The 17,963-nt window shown below is 38.2% G+C and overlaps 3 protein-coding genes and 1 long non-coding RNA gene across 18 annotated transcripts in view; 2 read left to right on the forward strand and 2 right to left on the reverse strand.

Annotated features, from left to right (window-relative positions):
• The window catches only part of APOLD1 (apolipoprotein L domain containing 1), a 65,759-nt gene extending 63,599 nt beyond the window's left edge, over positions 1–2,160 (reverse strand). For 2 of the 3 annotated variants that reach the window (XM_074269153.1, XM_074269150.1), the window contains exon 1: positions 1,932–2,160. Coding sequence is in view for 1 of the 3 variants with exons in the window: in XM_074269149.1 (XP_074125250.1) it covers positions 1,379–1,484 (106 nt within the window). In the remaining 2 variants the exon portion in view is untranslated. Of the gene's footprint in view, positions 1–1,378 lie in introns of all 3 variants that reach the window. The other variant, XM_074269149.1, reaches the window with a different exon arrangement.
• LOC141543628 (uncharacterized) lies at positions 2,157–7,507 on the forward strand. Its single transcript, XR_012482481.1, has 3 exons — positions 2,157–2,462; positions 4,008–4,222; positions 6,911–7,507. It is a non-coding gene; the product is annotated as an uncharacterized LOC141543628 (long non-coding RNA).
• Positions 5,025–10,155, reverse strand: CDKN1B (cyclin dependent kinase inhibitor 1B). Of its 2 annotated transcripts, XM_074269155.1 has the most exons (3): positions 9,352–10,155; positions 8,619–8,749; positions 5,025–6,329 (listed from the first exon to the last, which is right to left on the reverse strand). In XM_074269155.1, the coding sequence occupies exons 1-2, from the start codon at positions 9,827–9,829 to the stop codon at positions 8,628–8,630; spliced, it is 600 nt and encodes a 199-aa protein (XP_074125256.1). In that variant the 5' UTR covers positions 9,830–10,155; the 3' UTR covers positions 5,025–6,329; positions 8,619–8,627. The 2 variants fall into 2 exon arrangements, with proteins under 2 accessions (XP_074125256.1, XP_074125257.1); XM_074269156.1 differs by lacking the exon at positions 8,619–8,749.
• Positions 10,156–10,442: 287 nt separating this feature from the next.
• GPR19 (G protein-coupled receptor 19) overlaps positions 10,443–17,963 on the forward strand; it is an 86,074-nt gene continuing 78,553 nt past the window's right edge. For 4 of the 12 annotated variants that reach the window (XM_074269148.1, XM_074269143.1, XM_074269136.1 and 1 more), the window contains exon 1: positions 11,396–11,499. The gene's annotated coding sequence lies outside the window, so the exon portion shown is untranslated. Of the gene's footprint in view, positions 10,568–10,891; positions 11,007–11,374; positions 11,500–17,963 lie in introns of those variants that run through there. The other 8 variants (XM_074269140.1, XM_074269147.1, XM_074269141.1 and 5 more) reach the window with 6 other exon arrangements.

Here is a 17,963-nt window from a genome sequence, read left to right on the forward strand (position 1 = left end):
ACCCTATAGATATCGGGCTGCTGACGTAGCTTTCATCACATGTTCTCGGTACATTACAGTCTCTTAATGTACTTGCTCCCCCCCACCAAAAAAAAATTAAAAAATTCAAACTGCAAGAAATGGCCAATAAGGGAGAAGGTGGTAAGTGGTAGGAGGAAGAAAGAGACGCGTAGGGAGGAGGAACTTGGAGAGGGGAAGGCTAAAACGCGGCCACAGAATTAGGGTTTTGTTTTTTTTATATACTGCAGAGACCGAGAAAAGCTTCAACCCAGGTTGCAATGTCTCTCAAATCCACCTTAAATCTGAAAATGTACGCCGCGCCGGGGGTCACTGAAATCAGCCAATGCCGATCGAGTTCACTTGCACCACCGTGGTACGGGGAAGGAGGACCGAGAAAAATAAATAACCACACCCCCCCCTTCCCTCCTCCCTGCCCTAAGCACCAGCACCCCACCCCGCCAAGGGGAAAAAAATCGTTTTGTAAGCAAAAAAAAAAAAAATCTTTTGCAAAACACCCTAAGACGACTTGGTTTCTGGAGGGCTTTTGTTTTGTTTTGTTTTGTTTTTTTAAGGAAAAGAAGGACTCATCCCCAACCCAGCGCCATGATACTTGCTACACTTTCCCGAGGTGGAGAGGTTACAATGATGCAATCCTTGGGTGCGCTCGCTCGGAGTTGTTTTTCCCCTGTCTTTTATTTGCATTTCTTTTTGAGACCCGTGGGAAGACTTCGAACCTCCGTCGACTTTTTTTGCACTTTTTAATTGCTACGTGCACACGTTTGTGTACACGCACATTAATGTATAGGAGCATGTACCCTGACGTACATCTATATGAACGTCCCCTCTCTCTAGCGGGTTTGCCCGGAGATACCAGGGTCACTAGTCTTCCCTCAGGCACTTGTGTGGCATCTGGGAAAAGGGCCTTACCCGATTACCACAGCGACCCCTCGGATCCTCGGGACCCGGAGGAGAGGGGTTCTTTGTTTTCCCCCACTCCTCCGAGATAGCTTTCTTTTTTTGCCAGTTGGCCTGAGACAGGGCGTGGCTCAGGTGGATCCTACGGCTGCTTTAATTTTGTTTAAATCCATTCTTTTCAAAGCTTAATTGTTCACCCTGAAATTTTATTTTTTATCTTTTAAGATACTGGCTGCAAATAAAAAGCAGGAATAACTATGCAAAGAAGACTTCCCAGGGTTGTCCTGAATGTTAATTTCTGGGAGGGTTAAACTGTGGGCGCATCCCGAACAGGGAAGACATTCGCCTCCCTAGTGCCCCCCACCCCCACCCCCAGTCATGGTTTCCTCTCAACTTTTCTCCCCAGACCCATTACGACTCTGACTTTTCACGCTCCCCGCTCTCTTTCCGCGGGGCTCTGTACCAAATAATCGCTTCTTTTCCAGTCTGGGAGCGGCGTCTTCTCCCCGTGTCCTCCTACGAGCTGGGCGAGCTTTAAATCCTTTCGAAATGCGCGGGCTAAGGATCATTGGAGCCCGGGATGAGGGGTGGGAGTAAGCAGCTTGCCCTAGAAGATCGGTTCTTTCTTAGAGATTCTCTCTCCCCATTTTCTCTGCATAAACTCGGGTGGGGAGCCGTGGGAGGAAATTTTTGCTTTTAGGTTCGGGCCATCAAAGTTGCATTTTGTTTCTTTCTTACATCCAGGGAAGAGCTGAGCAGAGGATGTTTCTCTAAGAGAAAACCATATAAACCCCTAAAGTATTTACAGACGACGGCCTTTCTAATTGTGGCGGGGCTCGCCTTCCAGACCCTAGTCCCTGGAAGCAATGAAGTCTCAGGGGTGAGGGAGGCTAGGGTTCGAGATGGACACCAGGCCAGTTGACTGGAGGGGCGCTCAGCTAAAAGAGTGGTTTTCTGTTGTCACCCGCCCAGTCAATTTGCCGCAGCTACTACTCTCTATAGGCAGTCCTCCGTACCTTAAAGATGGCCAGTTAGAAAAGCCGGACTCAGGAGTGACCAGTATCGCTGTAGAGAAAGGAAAGATGTCAGCCACCACTGACCCGAGCGATGTCCGCAGCGGGCTCCCGGGAGGTCGCTCGCGGGTTACTCCTGCAGCCCCGGGAAAAGCAACCGACAGTTAGCCGGCCCGGCGATTTTAAATTCGAATTCTTGGTACAGGCGCGCAAAGGGGGGAAGCAGCTGTAGTTGCTCTTGGCGCTATTTAAATTTGACTGGAACATCTAGCACCCATTCTCCTTCCTTCCGTCACCCCAAATCTTCGAGTTATCTAGCTTGTCTTGACGAAAGAACTTTGATACTTAGGACAGCACTGCAAACTCCTCACCCCTTCCTTTCTCCCGCCACCACTTCAGCAAAGAGCTGGTAGAATTTTCTAAAACCTTCCTAGTTGAGAGTTAGAAATTCTTGGATAAGCCGGCTTTTATTTATTTTATTTAAGTGGAGGCGAGAGGTCTGAAGCATATTGCGGGATTTCTCAGCAAAAGAAGGTACATAAAATATAAATATCAATTTGTATGAGTTAATAATCATATTTTAGGCTAAAGTTTAAATTGTGATTTAAAGTAATTTTTGCTTACTTTGAAGAGTGTAATGCTAAATTTAAATATAATTTATTTGGTATGGGAAATGATGTTTTACATTTTTCAGTTGTATTTGAATTAAGATTTTTAAATTCCTATGTGTATATATGTAAATGTATATATATATTATATAAATTAAAGGATTTTTCTTTCCAATAAAAAAGTTGATTATCTCACGGGTCAACCCACTGTGTAATGATCCGTTGATACATTTACGTCAGAAGCAGGCAATGGTGTTTTCTCTGAGGCCTCATCAGTTCACCTAAATGGAATTTCATTTTAATTATGTTACAAAATTCTGAGTTTTGGAAAGAGCACAGCAGATTTTTCAAGTTCTTAATTGCCACTAGCTAGAGGTGATTGTAGACAAATTATTCCAACTCTCTGAGCCTCAGTTTTTTCATTTATAGAATGACATTGTTGGACTAGATTATTCTCAAAGGGCCTTTCCAGTTTTAAAACGCTTTGGTGTATTATACAATGATTTAGTTATCAACAAAATAATGTGCAGAATTCTTAGCTAATTTAAGGAATAAGAATCTTGTCCCAGTTCAGAAAACCTATATTCATGTATTACCTTTTCTGTGCTCAGCACTGAATTTGTGTACTATAAAGAATAGAGGTTATCTCATACTTGTTTAAAATAAGGAAAAGAGATGGATTCTCCAGCGTAGGAGGTATTGTGGAACTTGAACTGGGCCTTGAAGTATGATTAGGATCTGATCAGAGGAGAAAGGGGGCAGAGTCTAAATAAATTCTTATGTTGTCAAATTGTATCAAAATTAAGGATAAAAAACCAGATTCTTCCAAGAAGAGGAATTTTTTTAATTAACTATTTTCTATTTCCCCTTAAGCCATGATTAAAATCTCAGGAAAAAAATTAAGACACACTGATTTTTAAAGACTATTAAAACTTTATATGGAGATTAACATTCAACATTCGAGGTAGTGGTGTAAATAAAAAGGAAAGGGAAGATGGAGAATTACCTGCTGGTGGCAGTTTTGTTTTCAGAGGCCTAGAATTTTAAAGCTAGAAAAGGCTTTAGAGATCCAGTCCAATTCCTTCATTTTTACAGATAAAGTAACTGAGGCCTAGAGGGGTAACAGTGACTGAATTAGGATTAGAATTTGAACCACCTGATCTATTCCAATGCTTTGATTCATGTTTTTTCATAATTAGTGGAACAACAGATAAAGAAAGAGGGGCACAATGCAAAATTTCAAGGATTTGCAATTGAAATCTTCCTGGGTAATAAATTGGGAAGGTTTTTCAAGAGGACTTCTCTTAAGAAAAGCTACAGCTTATAGATCATTACATACAGGAAGATTGTGATTTTTTTCCCCCTTAATCTTAAGAGAAGATAATTATACAATTTCCCATCAAAATATTGTGTTTTCTTGTCTCTCACTCAAAAAGGCTTTCTAAATATTTACTCTAAATCTTTCTTGTAGGACCAAACCCCTTTTCTCTTAGGTTAAATTGAACACCTAACAGAGTGCCTTGTTCTGGGGCTAACATGAAAGGAGAGTTAGGACTTTTTAAAAATGTGAGGCACTCCCTCACATCAACATACTGCAAGGACTTAGTTTATGAGGCCTACAAAATAGCCTAAAGACTCTTCTGGGATCACACAGCTAATATCAGAGGCCCAGCTTCTACATAGTAGGTAGGCCTTTAATGTTTGTTGAGTTAAATTCTAATTACTACAGTCAAATAAGTGTTTTCATAGTGTAATTTCATTTCTATTAATGGGAAAGGGGTGGGGAAAAAAGAGAGATACTGGTTAAAACATTGTATTTGTGGTAATGGTTAAACTTTTAAACTAACATTAGAGAAAATGAACAAGTTAAGAATCGAATGATAAAAATATGGATACTATTCAGATTGTTACCTAATTTCCAAGGAAGAACTTTCTGCTTTTGGATGTCTTATACCCTGCATCTCTGGGTAGCCAGAATAGATGTCATCAAGTCTACACATTAACATTCTTGTACCTCACTTATATAAGATTACTACATCCCTCCCAGCCCCAATTCCTTGAAATGTTGGAGGTATGTTTATTCTTTTAAACAATTCCAGGAGTTTGGTTATTTCATTTTAGAGATCCTGGCCATATGATAGGTAACAGTGGAAAGAGCACTGGATTTGTCATTAGAGCCCCTGGGTAATAATCTTGGTTCTCATAATTTAAAAGTATCTGTATGATCACTTCTCTGGGCCTACTTCCTGCTCTGCAAAATAAAGATTGGACCAAGTGACCTGTAAGGTGTTTTTCAAACTCTAAAATTGCACAATCCTTAAAACTAAATGGAGAATTAGGAGAAGTGAATTCTAACCAATATAATACTAGTTCAAATTTGGGCCCATACTTTTAAGATCCTTTGCCAATTCATGATTTGTGTCTGTATTAAAGTTATCGAAATATTAGATGTAATGGCTTCAAGAAGCAGCCACATCAGTACAACTCATTTAATAGCTATGGCAGTTTTATTTATTGATTGCTTGATAGGGAACAATTACACATTACAAAAAAGTTATACTTGGCTCAGTAGGCAATCTTTAAGCACAGCCATATTATTTAACAGAAGAAAAAAAAATCCCTAAAGCCTACCCAATAGAGCATTTACAAATGCACAAAACATGCCACTTTGGCTTTTATATTTTCTAGATTTAAAAAAAATCTTTTTTTTTTAACATAAATAAGTTAGTATAATTTTCTCAGTGTCTTTACAGAGTTATGTACACAGGTACACTTTAAAATGTTTCATACACATACAGCAATGTAGAAATACTGTTTAAAGATGCAGTATCCATTTTCCCTCTTACACCAGCAACTACTGATCCATTCTCACTTCCATCAAACACTTCACATTCCTCTGGGTGAAACAGCCAAGACATAATGATAAATTTTAAAAGTATCCCATTATTTTTTCTTTTTTACCTTGAATCTCAAGATTTTTTTTTAAATACCCAGAAAGCATTATTTATGCCATGTTTACAAGCACAAAATGAAGGAAATATGTAGACAATTTTCTAGCTTATCTGATAAGTAGATTGCCAATTTTTATCATTCATTTTTATCATTCAGAACTCATAGTCAATTTTGTTTTTTACCTGAATTATGTGGATTGTTTGCTTAAGCCTTAATTAGCTGGATAATTACTTCACTTTAAAGAGGTTTCCACTTTATAACCCTCTATTTTAAAAAGCCTTTGCATTAACATAATGGACACATCAGACCTCCTGATTCTTAATAAGTGTAATATAATAAACAGTAATCAGCTGTTGACTGTTTTAAATTGTTGCAATTAAAAAAAAATAATCAGATTTCACTGAAAGGGATATTACATCTTTAAAGGAAAAGCTTAATCACCACCCCCAACCCAAGGTTGCTCCTTTTTATGCAAGTCATACATTTATATTCTTGCATATAATTTGAAGCAAGTTTTCTATTTTCTTCATATCTTGGCCCTCCCCAATGCCTCCCCTTTCCCAAAGTTTATGTGCTACATAAAAGATAAAAACTATATACACAGGTAGTACAATGAAGCAAATAAGGAAAAACCTAATTGCATGATGCTACATCCAATGCTTTTAGAGGCACCTCTTTTAAGAGAGCCTACAATTTTAGTGTTATTGTGTTGTTGCTTTTCAGTGCTTAAACAGGATATCCATTCCATGAAGACATCGATATGTATTCTTAAATTTAATTTATATCTTCCTTGTTTCATCAAGCTCTGGTATATTCAGTGAACAAGGACATATTCTTAGTTCTGCAAAACAAAAGATTAAGGAGAAAAAGTGCATTAAGGGTAATGATCCAACTAATTCTAAGAGCAGCAAAATAAATCACTACACTTGGTAAAACTTATTTTCTCAGTGTCTTGCTTCCTCAGTGGCTTGAAGTGGGTGGATTATATACCCAAACTAAAGGTAGAAGGCTAATAGTGACAGATAGATGAGATCATCTCTGTGGTCATTCATTTTTCCAAACTGAGAATTGTAAAGATTTTTAAGTAGCAAAGCTAATTCAGCGTACCTTAATTATGTATCTTTTCCTATCACCATCCCACCTCCCCTTTCCCCTATATGAAGGAATCTGGAATTATAGGAATTCTGGATTGATGACAGGGAATAAAAGGAGAGAGAGATACAGAAGGACAAAATAAATTATAAAAATGGGGAGAAAAAAATCCAACAACCCCACCAACTCACCTTTATTAGAAAAATGCCTAAGAATAGACTAAGAGGAAGCATGATAGATCTTGGAATCATGAAGACTAGAATTTAAATTCTGATTTGGAAGTCACTGAAAGTCTCTACCCTGGGCAACTTTTTTTTTTTTTTTTTTCAGACTATAAACTACAGAGATGAGTTGCTGACCTATAAGAACACTGGGAATTGTTCGCATGGTTTGGTGATCAGTAAAAAAAAATAATAATAATTATGTGGTGCAGTTAAACTGTATGAAAATACAGTTGTGGCCCTTCAAGCCATTTCATCCAATCAAATGATCTTTGGCAATATTTTATGCCTATAACTTAATTTAATAAGGTAAAATGTTTTAAAGCTCCTCCTTGTTTCTTGTGATGGATATGTATCCAGTTGTGGGGTTCTGTTTTGTTTTGTTTTGTTTTGAAGTCACCAGTGTCCAAGTTAACATTTCTAAAGATTCTTTGCATTCATTCCTGTTTGGCTGAGTAAGACAAGACCAAAAATTTATTAGGATGTGATACCTAAAGACACATGAAAGAGATAGATATCGACATCTAGTGAATTAATCAATAATTTTCATCCAATTTCTTCCACTATATAGAGATTCTATAAAGCCATCTTTCAACAAGTCCTTCAAGTGGGCATTTTATATTGTGTAGGGGTTATATACATTTAATTTGTGTAAAAAAAATTTGAAGTTTTTTTTTAAGAAATAAAAACAATACCCCCCTCCCATCTTTAAAGTGTCCTGTGTGTCCATATTGTACAAATTCATTGTTATTTTATTATGCATTTTTTGGCAGCCACTGCCAAAGAATACAGGGAGGAATAAGCCTCAGTTTCTACTCTTAAGCAATTTTCAGTGACTAACAGAATGAGCTGGCCCGAGCTTTGGGGACTGAATTATTCTCTTTAACTGATCAGATTCAGCAGATTATTGCAAATCACTTTTCTAGAGCTAAGTAGACACAGTCTTAGCCAGCCCACATATTTATTATTCCTTTTCCCCTTCAAATACCCAAATAGTGAGTTGTTCTAGCACAATTTGCATATACATGCTGACAAGTTCCAGATTGCTTACAGAGAGAGAATTCATTAACTTTTACTTTGCAGCACTTCAGAGCTGTGGAAAAACTTTTGTGGGTAACTTTTAATGATTCTCTGTGTTCTATTGCATAAATAGATTTCCTTCACCCTCCAAAAACCCAGAAGTGGTGTGACACTAGAAGAAGGACCAAAATAAATGAATTGCACATGCCACTTCATCCTACTTCTAATCTTTTCTGTGAATCACTGGAGCTCAGTTTATCCTCAAATGAAAAGATAAAACCCATTTGTTTCCCCTTCTTCCTTCTGTGTTCAAACAATGACTTTATTTGAAACCACTGAAAAAATAATAAAACCTTAAAACCTTTGCTGAAACAGAGTATTTAGAACACAGCCCTTATTTAGAACTGAAAAAAAAAAAAATCTCATCTTCCAATCAAGTTTTTGTGAGGATTCAAAAGAGGATGATATCCCTTCACGAGGAACTCTATCCAGGACAAGAAATTCTCATCCAGGATGCTATCCTTCACTCCGGAGTAGCTGCTTAATTTCTCTAAAGAAAAGGCCTGTCTGATGGAGGAAACTTGATAAAATTCAACGACCTTTTCCTTAACTCCTTGCCTATTCAATGGTACAAAACATGTATGACGGGAGGGGGAAGAATCGAAGGGGGTCTCAAATACCCTTAACTAGCAAACTTCTTAGCCATGGACAACAAAATATGGTGAGGAACTTGCAGAGACTACCAGATCCAGCAGTGCAGTTTGGTTTCATTTCTGAACCCTAGCTAGGCAACCCACCTAAGTAGTTTACGTTTGATGTCTTCTGAGACTGGGCTTCTTGGGCGTCTGCTCCACTGAACTAGCATTGGGAGAAGTGTCTGTAACCTCTTCTTCAGTAATGTTGGCTCTTTTGTTTTGAGGTGAGACATCTAGCAGGGGAAATTTCGAAGGGGAGGGGGGAGACAAGCAACAGATTTTATTAAAAGCATTAGCTAACAAAAGTTAGCCGGGGGAGGGGGATACTACCACCACCCACAATCCTGGTCAATCGCTGATTTTCTTAAAATCTTGAAAATATTGTTGGCTATTAACAAAGACCTCCTCCCCAGGTTCCCGGTACCTATCGAGGGATCATATAGCCCGATCTTTCACAGGGGATAATCGGGAACATCCTAGCTGCAAGATAATACTTAGGTCACTCACATACCTTATGATGGCAGACTGGGGGAGGGGACAGGTGTTTTAGGAAGGCTGTGGGTTTTAAGCGTTAAGTTTACCGATAAACTTTTACACCGACTGGCAAGAAACAACTAGTAGCCTTAAACTTTAAAAGAAATGATAACTAGTTAGATGATATCACCGGCGCATAAGGTTAATAGCCTCAGCTCCCGATGGAAAAACCAAGAACTGCGCTGGTGTTCTCTAGACACAACTTCGGGGACGGACCTCCAGTAAAGTCAAGGAGTGGCCCAGACAGACCGAGTAAACAAGGGAGGGGTTTGTTTTATTTTAATTTTAAAGGAGCGTTTACCATCCGTGGCCGGTCGTTTCCTCGTCTCAGTGCACTGGTCTGCCAAACTCGTCTGGCTTTCGGATGCACCCTCAGTCTTTTGATCTCTTAAGTGGGTGTCCTCTGAGATTCCCTGAGAAGCAATAAAAAACCCCGTTTGGCGCACTCCGTTTAGCTCCCCGCTCTGCTGGCCGGGCCCCTGGCATCTCCCCTTGGGGTTCCGCGGGGGCCTGAAGTAAAATTCGGGCAAACTATCTTTCTCCACAGGTTGCCACTCATAATTCCCCTCCAAGGGCTTATGATTCCGAAAGTCGAAGTTCCACTTGCGCTGACAGTCCTCCTCGATGTCCCTGCAATGCTTCTTTAAGTCCTGCGTTAAATCTTCATGGTTTACTGGGCCGAAGAGGTTGCGGCAAGCTGAAGGCTTGGGGTACTCAGCCGGTCTGCCTTCCATCCGCTCCAGGGTCGGGCTCCCGTCAGAAATACGCACGTTTGACATCGTCCTCCCTTGTCTCCACTCAACTTTTTAAAACGACAACAACAAAAAAAAATCCGAACACGTAGCCCCTTTTATATAGGTCCCGCGATTCCAGTTCGGGGCCAAGGGAAACAAACAACCACCAATAATTACACAAGCTTTAGGATCAGTGTTGGGTTTGGGGGAGGGGGCAGGGGGGGGAAGCCCGGGAGAGCCAGCAGAAAAGTCTCCCAGCAGATCAAGTGTAAGGGAGAGAGGGAGGGAGGGACGCAGGGAGGGAGGGAGAGGGAGGAGGGAAAGGGGAGGGGAAGGGAGGGGAGGGGAGGGGGGAATTGGAAAAGCCAGTCCAAGACCCAGCCGGTACGAGCCTGTGGGTTTCCCAAACCGAGCCGCGGAGGAAACGAGACAGAACAAAACAAAAACACTTGGCTGATCTCAAAAGTCGACGTGTAGGGAAAGACTGGGAAAGGGAAGGAACATAAAAAGACACCCAGAAAAGCCGAGCACTTTTTTTAGTTGCCCAATATGGCGGTGGAAGGGAGGCTGAAGAAGGAGAAAATGATTGACATTGCAAATCTATTTAAACAGAGGAAGAGAACCATTGGCTGCAGCGTCGGGAGCCACCCCGCGGAGGCTGGCTCGCTAAGTTTCGGCGCTTTGCCTTAAGGTAGTCCGGGCGCAGTTCTGCCGGACACCTCTCGGCGCTACCGAAATCCTGAGACTTGCGAAGCAGAAGAATGGGACTTGTGCGATTCTGAGGTATCGGGAGGGGGGAGGATGCGGCTGGTCTGTAATGAGCAACACTCTCAGGCCGGTGTTTGAAAAATTAAAAGTAAAAAATAAATAACAAATGGGAAGTGAATGGAGTTAGGCGAGCGCAGCTATAATCTCGGCTCCGATCATGTTGTTCCTAGTTTGACCTACGGGTGGAGGTGCCGGAGACTTCGCGAAGAAGCCTGGTTCCACATAGTTTGCCTGGTACCACAAAAGTCTGCTCATCTCGCTCGGTGGTACCCTCGCCAGGTTGAGCTGCGAAAGTCAGAAAGCATAAAGGATGTGAAAATCTCCTGCCGGAGCTGAAGGGAAGAGGGAGGCGAGGGGGCTCGGAACTCAGGGGAGCAGCCAGTTTGGCGCTCAGGCTCAACTGGGAAGCTCCGTGGCTAGTACCGACGTCTCCCTTCAGGACCAGCCTGATAAGGTGCGGAGGAACCTAGGGAAATCGGGAAGTAAACAATAGTGACTTTCCCCAGAAAAGTCAGGGCTAGTGAGCAGAGCTGGGGCGGACTCGAGTATTTAGAAATCCTTGGGGTAGGAAAGAGGAACAAAAGCTAGGAAATGACTTCTGATAAAAAGAGGTCTAGTTAGAATCGTCTGGAGCTAATCCCAAAATCAAAGGCTTTGCTGCTATCCCTCCTAGCGTGTAGGGGAAATGATGTTCCTGTAAATGTAGAAACCTGTTTCTGTCTCTTTAAATTCTCCAACCGTTTTCCAGATTGTAGTAATTTCCTCCACCTGAGACCAGCCATTAGCCAACAATATTTTTTTCTCCATCAACTATTCCCTCATCTCTTTCTTATCGTTTCCCTTTTCTCAGTCACCCCCCCCCTCCCAAAACAAAACAAAACTGATCAACTGCAGCACCTCACCCAGGATGAAATTTCAGATGCAAGCGGATTTACCTGCAAAGTACCGTAAGATTTTTATTCTTTACTGGGATAATGATTAAACTACTACTATCTTGTCAACTCATATAAACTAGGGATTATTTGGATACTTTCCCAGTCTGTTCTTCTCTGCAACTCTGGCTCCGAGAAACAGCTTTTTCCCGCCCCCGCCTCCCCCCCAACCATGCTTAGGGAGTTTAAACAAGAAAATGGAGGAAGAGAAGGGGGAGGGACAAAAGCCAGATTTGACCCCCAATAGGGGTTTGTCTATAAGTTCCTACATTCCATGTACAGATTTCTTCATATGGGTCAGTTAATACATTTCAGTATTATTTATTGGAGACTGTTTTCCTTCAACTATAAGGTAGCATCACGTTTTAAATTTGCGTTGGAAGAGTTTGATGTGAAACTTGTGAACAGTCATATCTGGATCTGATTCTTGAATTTTCAGATGATCTGACCCCTGCTTTTCTTTGCTGAGGACATTGTTTGGGTTGGGTTTGTTTGAGGGTGGATTTTTTTTCCTCCAAAGAAATGAGGTGGGAGGGACGATGTGAAGGACCATTTGCTCACTCTTGAAGAGAAAAGATTGGCTTGTATTGGCCGGAGCATTGATTATCTCTTTGGTGTAATGGGAAGTGGTTTTGATTCTGGGGAATATAGTCCAGAGGACGTACCAAAGAAACAGCACAACACCCAGAGAACACGTGTAGGAGTTAATGACAGAGGACAGGAAAGATTCTTTCCAATTTTTAAATATTCAAGACATTTCTTTTTTATTGTTCTTATTCTAAACTTGATGTATGCCAACAAACCCAAACCTTATACAAAGAAAAACAAAAAGAAGAGCATTACTTATGAAATGAGTCAACTATACATAGGTTTTAAAAAAAACATATGTTTAATTCATAACTTTACTTTCAAAAGCTGTTCTCATTGTGTGTATTTCTAAGCCTCTTTTGTCCATTTTAAATTATTGATTGACATTCTTTTCTTTCTTTTTCTCATTTTTTTGGAGATACTATTAGTCCTACTACATCTCACAACCCCTTTTCCTAATTAAAAAAAAAAAAAGAAAGAAAAGAAAACAAACCTTCCCTTGTAATAAATTAGCATTGTCAAACAAAACAGATTCATATAAAATAGATATTGACCATGTCTGCAAATGTTATGCCCATTCTATACCTCTAATCCATTCACCTTTCTGTCAAAAGGTAGTAAGCATGCACTGTCTTAGGGAGTCATGGTTGACCAAGTCCTTCGAGGTTGTTTTTCTTTACAGTTTTGTAGTCACTGTTTAAATTGCTTTTCTAGTACTCCTTTACTCTTCAGTTTATCTCATAGGAAAGGATGATCTGGGAAGATTTGGTAAGTTTTGCCGAATCTTCCCAGATCATCCTTTCCTATGACCTAATAACATTCCATCATACTTATAAACAATTTTTGTTCAACCATTCTCCCAACTGATAGATTTTTGATTCATTGCTGCAAAAAACAACTGCTATGAAGATGTACATATGAATTTTTTTTTCATCTTTCTTTTATCTCTTCAGGATACATGACTGTGTGAGGTGTTTCTGAGTCAAAGGTTATATACAAGTTAGTGACGTGGTTTTTAAAGAGAGTTTTCTACTTGTGTCTTGCCAAAGAAATGTTCATACTTTGTAAACGAAAATCTTCAGAACCTACAACTTTCAGTGTTCTCATATGTATGCCTCAAGGCCCATTTCTCCCTCTCTATTTGTCCGTGTCTCAGAAACTCTTTGGTAGAGTTTGGAAAGGTCAGTAAGATGGAGTTTGATAGTCTATGCCACATATTTCTGCATGCAAATTTTTAAAAAAACAAAATCTGAAGAAATCATTCAAGAAAGCAAGGTAATTCTAATATTTTTACTTGCTCCTTTTCTAAGAGTGGTAAATATATTTTAACTTTTACAATTTCTGTTATTGTTTGTGTCTGTGGGAGAGACCCTTAATAACCGTTATAGTAATAATATTTCTGTCCCTTTATAAAATTAGCATGTTTATTGAAGTTAGTCTGTAAAAGTTTAAGTTAGTATCATTCGACTTTAAGAAATTCATACTGCCTGCATAAAGGTTGTATTTTGGGGGGAAATTGTATAAATTTTTTTTTAATTAAGGCACACACATCTGTGTGACCAATAATGAGAAGCCAAGGCTTCTGTTTTAGTAACATAGAAGCATTTTTTAAAATAATGGAGCCTCCAAGAAAGAGGTATCTGAAATAATCATGGTACCATTCTTCTCCCTTAAAAGAGAGAAGGAAAGAAAGGAGAATACAATCCAAACTAACTTCCATGTGTATTGGGGGACCTTCAAAGACTCTTGAATTCACAGAGGTCTGAGGGTTGATCTCAAAGGAGGCATTATTGCTCTTTGCTCCCACTCTGTTTTTACTTTGGGAAAATTATGAAGAAATCTTAAATGTAATTCACCTGACCTTTTTAAATGTAGGTACCGGTATCCCTTAGTTCTATATGGGATTTAATATAAAACATAGTTATTGAAAATGGGCAGCCCTTATTTCACCTTTTACATAGAATTCTTAAGATTCACAAGAACCCAAGCACATAAAGCATTCAAAACACCCTTTCGATTGTCCTACACCCAGAAGGTAAAGTCACTTTTGGGAATCTTGAACAATGAATACTCCCATTGGCAGTCTTAGTGTCAGACAGATGCCTATAAGTCTCTTTTGTTGGGGAAGCTGAGGTTACTGTTTCTGTTGAGTTCAAGAATACCAACTTCAGTATGGCTAAAACCAACCAAGTCTGATACCGGTATGGTGAGCCCAAGGGAACAAGGGACCAAAAAACTGCCTGAAAAGGGGCAAACTGGCCCAGGTTAAAAAATGAAGTGGGTCAAAGCTTCTCTCCTGATTAGAAATAGGATTGAGCATGGCTGTTAATCTTTAGATAGATAGATAGATAGATAGATAGATAGATAGATAGATAGATAGATAGATATGTATATATACATACATATGCATATATATACACATGTATATATGGACGAATGTATGTACCTATATGTGTCTATATATGCTCCCACCCACCCATTTTGCATGGCTATGGTAGAAAGTGATCCTCTAGTTCCTCTATCTTCTCCAGTTTGGAAGTTTTTTTTTTTCCCCTCCAGGACAGTGGTCTTTTAATTTTTCTTCCCTACATACACAAATAGCCAGCAACACAATACAGGTAAATGGAACTGTTGTACAGCACTGGTATATGATATAAACAGCAAAACAATAAAATAATACCTAAGTAATTAATAGATTAACTGCTAAACATGTAATTACACATAAAACAGACACTCCTTAAGTAAACATTAGTATTTCTTTCCCATTTTACCTGCAACATCAAAGTTAATCTGTACACAAGTGAGATAGATCTTTAATATGCTCTTGTGACTTGCTAACCTATCTGCCCCTATACCTGAAGTAACACATGATATGAACTGAGCATATTCCTTAATATAACTATAATCTTATATTCATAAATATGAATTTGTGGAGGATCTGGGTTGGTTATTGTTATTACTAAGTTTTGTGAGGAGTCTAAATGGCTGAAATTTTAGGCAGGAAATGTGGCACATCTGGGTTCAGTCTATTCCCATTGTCAAAACTAGGTCCAAGTGAGGCTCTTAGGTTTAGTAAACAGTGTCTTCCGTGGAAATGTCACTTTCAAAGCCAGTACTTGCTTCAGAGAGATTTAAAGCTGAAGAGCAGCCTTTTATTTAGAATCCATTGAGATAAATGTCCATAACATGTTTCTACTTGCCCTTTACAGAGTCTTACTATAAGACTATAAATTGTCTTTATAGGGACTTCACCAGTCTCCGAAGTTGTTGTGCAAACAAGCAAGTTGCTCAATGCGTGGATAGCCTATCATTGATCTGCTAACACATGTATTCCCTGGACATCATGCCATCTTCTCTTTTTTTTTCCAGAGTTCTAGCTAAAGACACAGCTGATTGATAGGCATCTCTAGTCAAAAAATACATTAGTTGTGAGTGGTACTAAAAATGCTACATATTTACTCTGAGATTATTTTTCTGATCTCAGGAGTCTTATATGTAAAATAATGTGCAGTTGAAATATTTTAGTTATTGATTTCCTTGGGATAGTAAAGTCTAATTCTAGGCTTCTTTATGCCAGCAAAATTTGGTATTTCCTTGAATAACATGCCTCCCAAATCTCTACTTTGGTCAAAATGGATCTTGGCATGAAATCCATACACTGAAAAATACTTCTTTGAACCTAGAGTGAGGAAGTCCTGGTTTCAAATCTGACCTCAGATATTTACTATCTTTTTAATCCTGGGCAAGTCATTTAATTTCTAATTTGTCTCAGTTTCCTCATCTGCAAAATGAAGATAACAAAAGTACCCTACTTTCCAGGCTTATTGTAGTAAATGAGATAATACTTACAAAGTTCCTGGTACATAATAGGTACTATATAAATGTTACTATTACTATAATTAGTTACTAACATTATTTAGAGGAAGTCCCAAGTGGCCAGCTACATGTCTCACTTAATTGTAGCCCATCTTTTTGGGTGTCATATATAGCTTTCACTCCTTTAGGTATCACCATAGCTTCAGGGGTCACATGTCCTTTGGACAAAGCATCCCGTTTTCCCTAAAGGGTAGGGGAATGCTAAATTCATAATTGGCAGGTGTTCCTACCCAACTATAGCAAGCAGCATAAAATTAGACACTGATCAAAATATGTCAGTTTGTACTTATAGTCTTGCTCCGTGTATATATTCTTTGATCTTTTCAGTAACAACCAAGATGTCCAGTTTGTAGATGGAAAGGTGAGTCTTGCTATCAGAGACTAAACCTGAATTAGCCAATACAACTGGTTTCTGTGGCCATCACTCTCTTGGTATAGCCCTGCTCTCAAGATTCCAGTTTGGCATGGAAGACAAAAGACTTCTTTGGATCTATCGACTTGGTGCTTACAGGGAACAGTTAATTAACTTGGTTTGGTCAAATTTGTCTATCGATTACCAAATGACTTTAAGCATTTTAGGAAATTTAGTTTTATACTATGACAGAAATATATTATGCACAATAAAAAAATGCCCAAAAAATAGGCATTTAAAAAGACAAGATAAAAATGAAATAAATATAATTTTAAAATAATTTTAGTAATTATTCAAAATCCTTTTGTTCTAAATTAATGACATTTCTTAAGATATTGAATATGGTTTATTATTTTTAAGAATCTTGGGTCAACACTTCATGATAATGATTTAAAGCATTGATTTTAACTTATGTTTTCTTCAATAATCGGTTTTAATAATCACCACAGCTGAAAAAGATATCTCACAAAAATATGTACATCCAAATAGAAGAAGTCCTATTTGGCTACATTTGCATAATAGCCATTTAAAAAAAAATCTGTCTACTAATTATGCAAAAGTTTTTGGTAAAATTGAGCCAGTAAATTTCTATCTTGCTATATCCTGATTTTTTAATTAACAAATGAAGACAACATTTGCTGATACTATTTGGAACATTTTTAAATAGGTTAGAAAATTCTGTTTCTAAGTAGTTTAGATATAAAGATGAGTTTTCATAGGGAACAATTACATTATTTTTGGCAACAGTTACATAATGATACAAACATTTTCAAACATAGGGCATTTTCAAAATGTTCTATCTTTAGCATGAGTTTCTTTGAAAAAGCAGTGACTTTCTGTGTTCTTAAAATGTTACCTTTACCATGAACTGATAAATTAATTTCTATAATTTATTAATATATGTTTTAATAAATGTTATTTTTTAATCTGCTAAGTAATATATTATTCAATAAACATTTTAAGTGCCTTGACATTATAGATCATCAAATTTGGAATATTTCTAATTTTGTTTAAAAAAATGACTTCTTTAAATGTGTCAGTTCTTTAGAACACTTTACCAAATGATAACCAATGAAATGTGTGCTATAAATACAAATATATAGATCTAGATTCCTACCTACTGTCTAGCTCATTAAGAAATGTTATAAATATTTTACTATTTAAAGGAGTTATACAAATTAACCATGTTGGGGATATTCTGTAGCACTTTGTACACTTCTGCAATGGCTTGCCTATAAATGGTGCTGTGAATGAATTTTACACGTGATGTTCTTCTTTGCTAAAATCCTTTATTTATTCCATTCAAATCAACTTCTCCAACATAACTGTGATTATATAGTTTTCTAGTAAAACATTGTTTATATTAGAGAAGTAACATATTACTAAGAATATTTTCTATTATCCCTCCTTTAGTAACCTCTCTCCAAAAGTTTTACATGTATTTAACAGATGAAACAATATAGCAAATGCCAAAAACTTTAAACATGCTAAAAACAACTGTTCTTTTATCCAGCTTTATAGCAAAACTCACACACTGCAGTTTGAACACTTGCTTTTTCAAAATTTTGACATTGTTTTCCATATCAACAGTATTGGTGACAAA

The sequence above is a fragment of the Sminthopsis crassicaudata genome, chromosome 5 (assembly GCF_048593235.1).
Source record: "Sminthopsis crassicaudata isolate SCR6 chromosome 5, ASM4859323v1, whole genome shotgun sequence".
Taxonomy (NCBI): domain Eukaryota; kingdom Metazoa; phylum Chordata; class Mammalia; order Dasyuromorphia; family Dasyuridae; genus Sminthopsis; species Sminthopsis crassicaudata.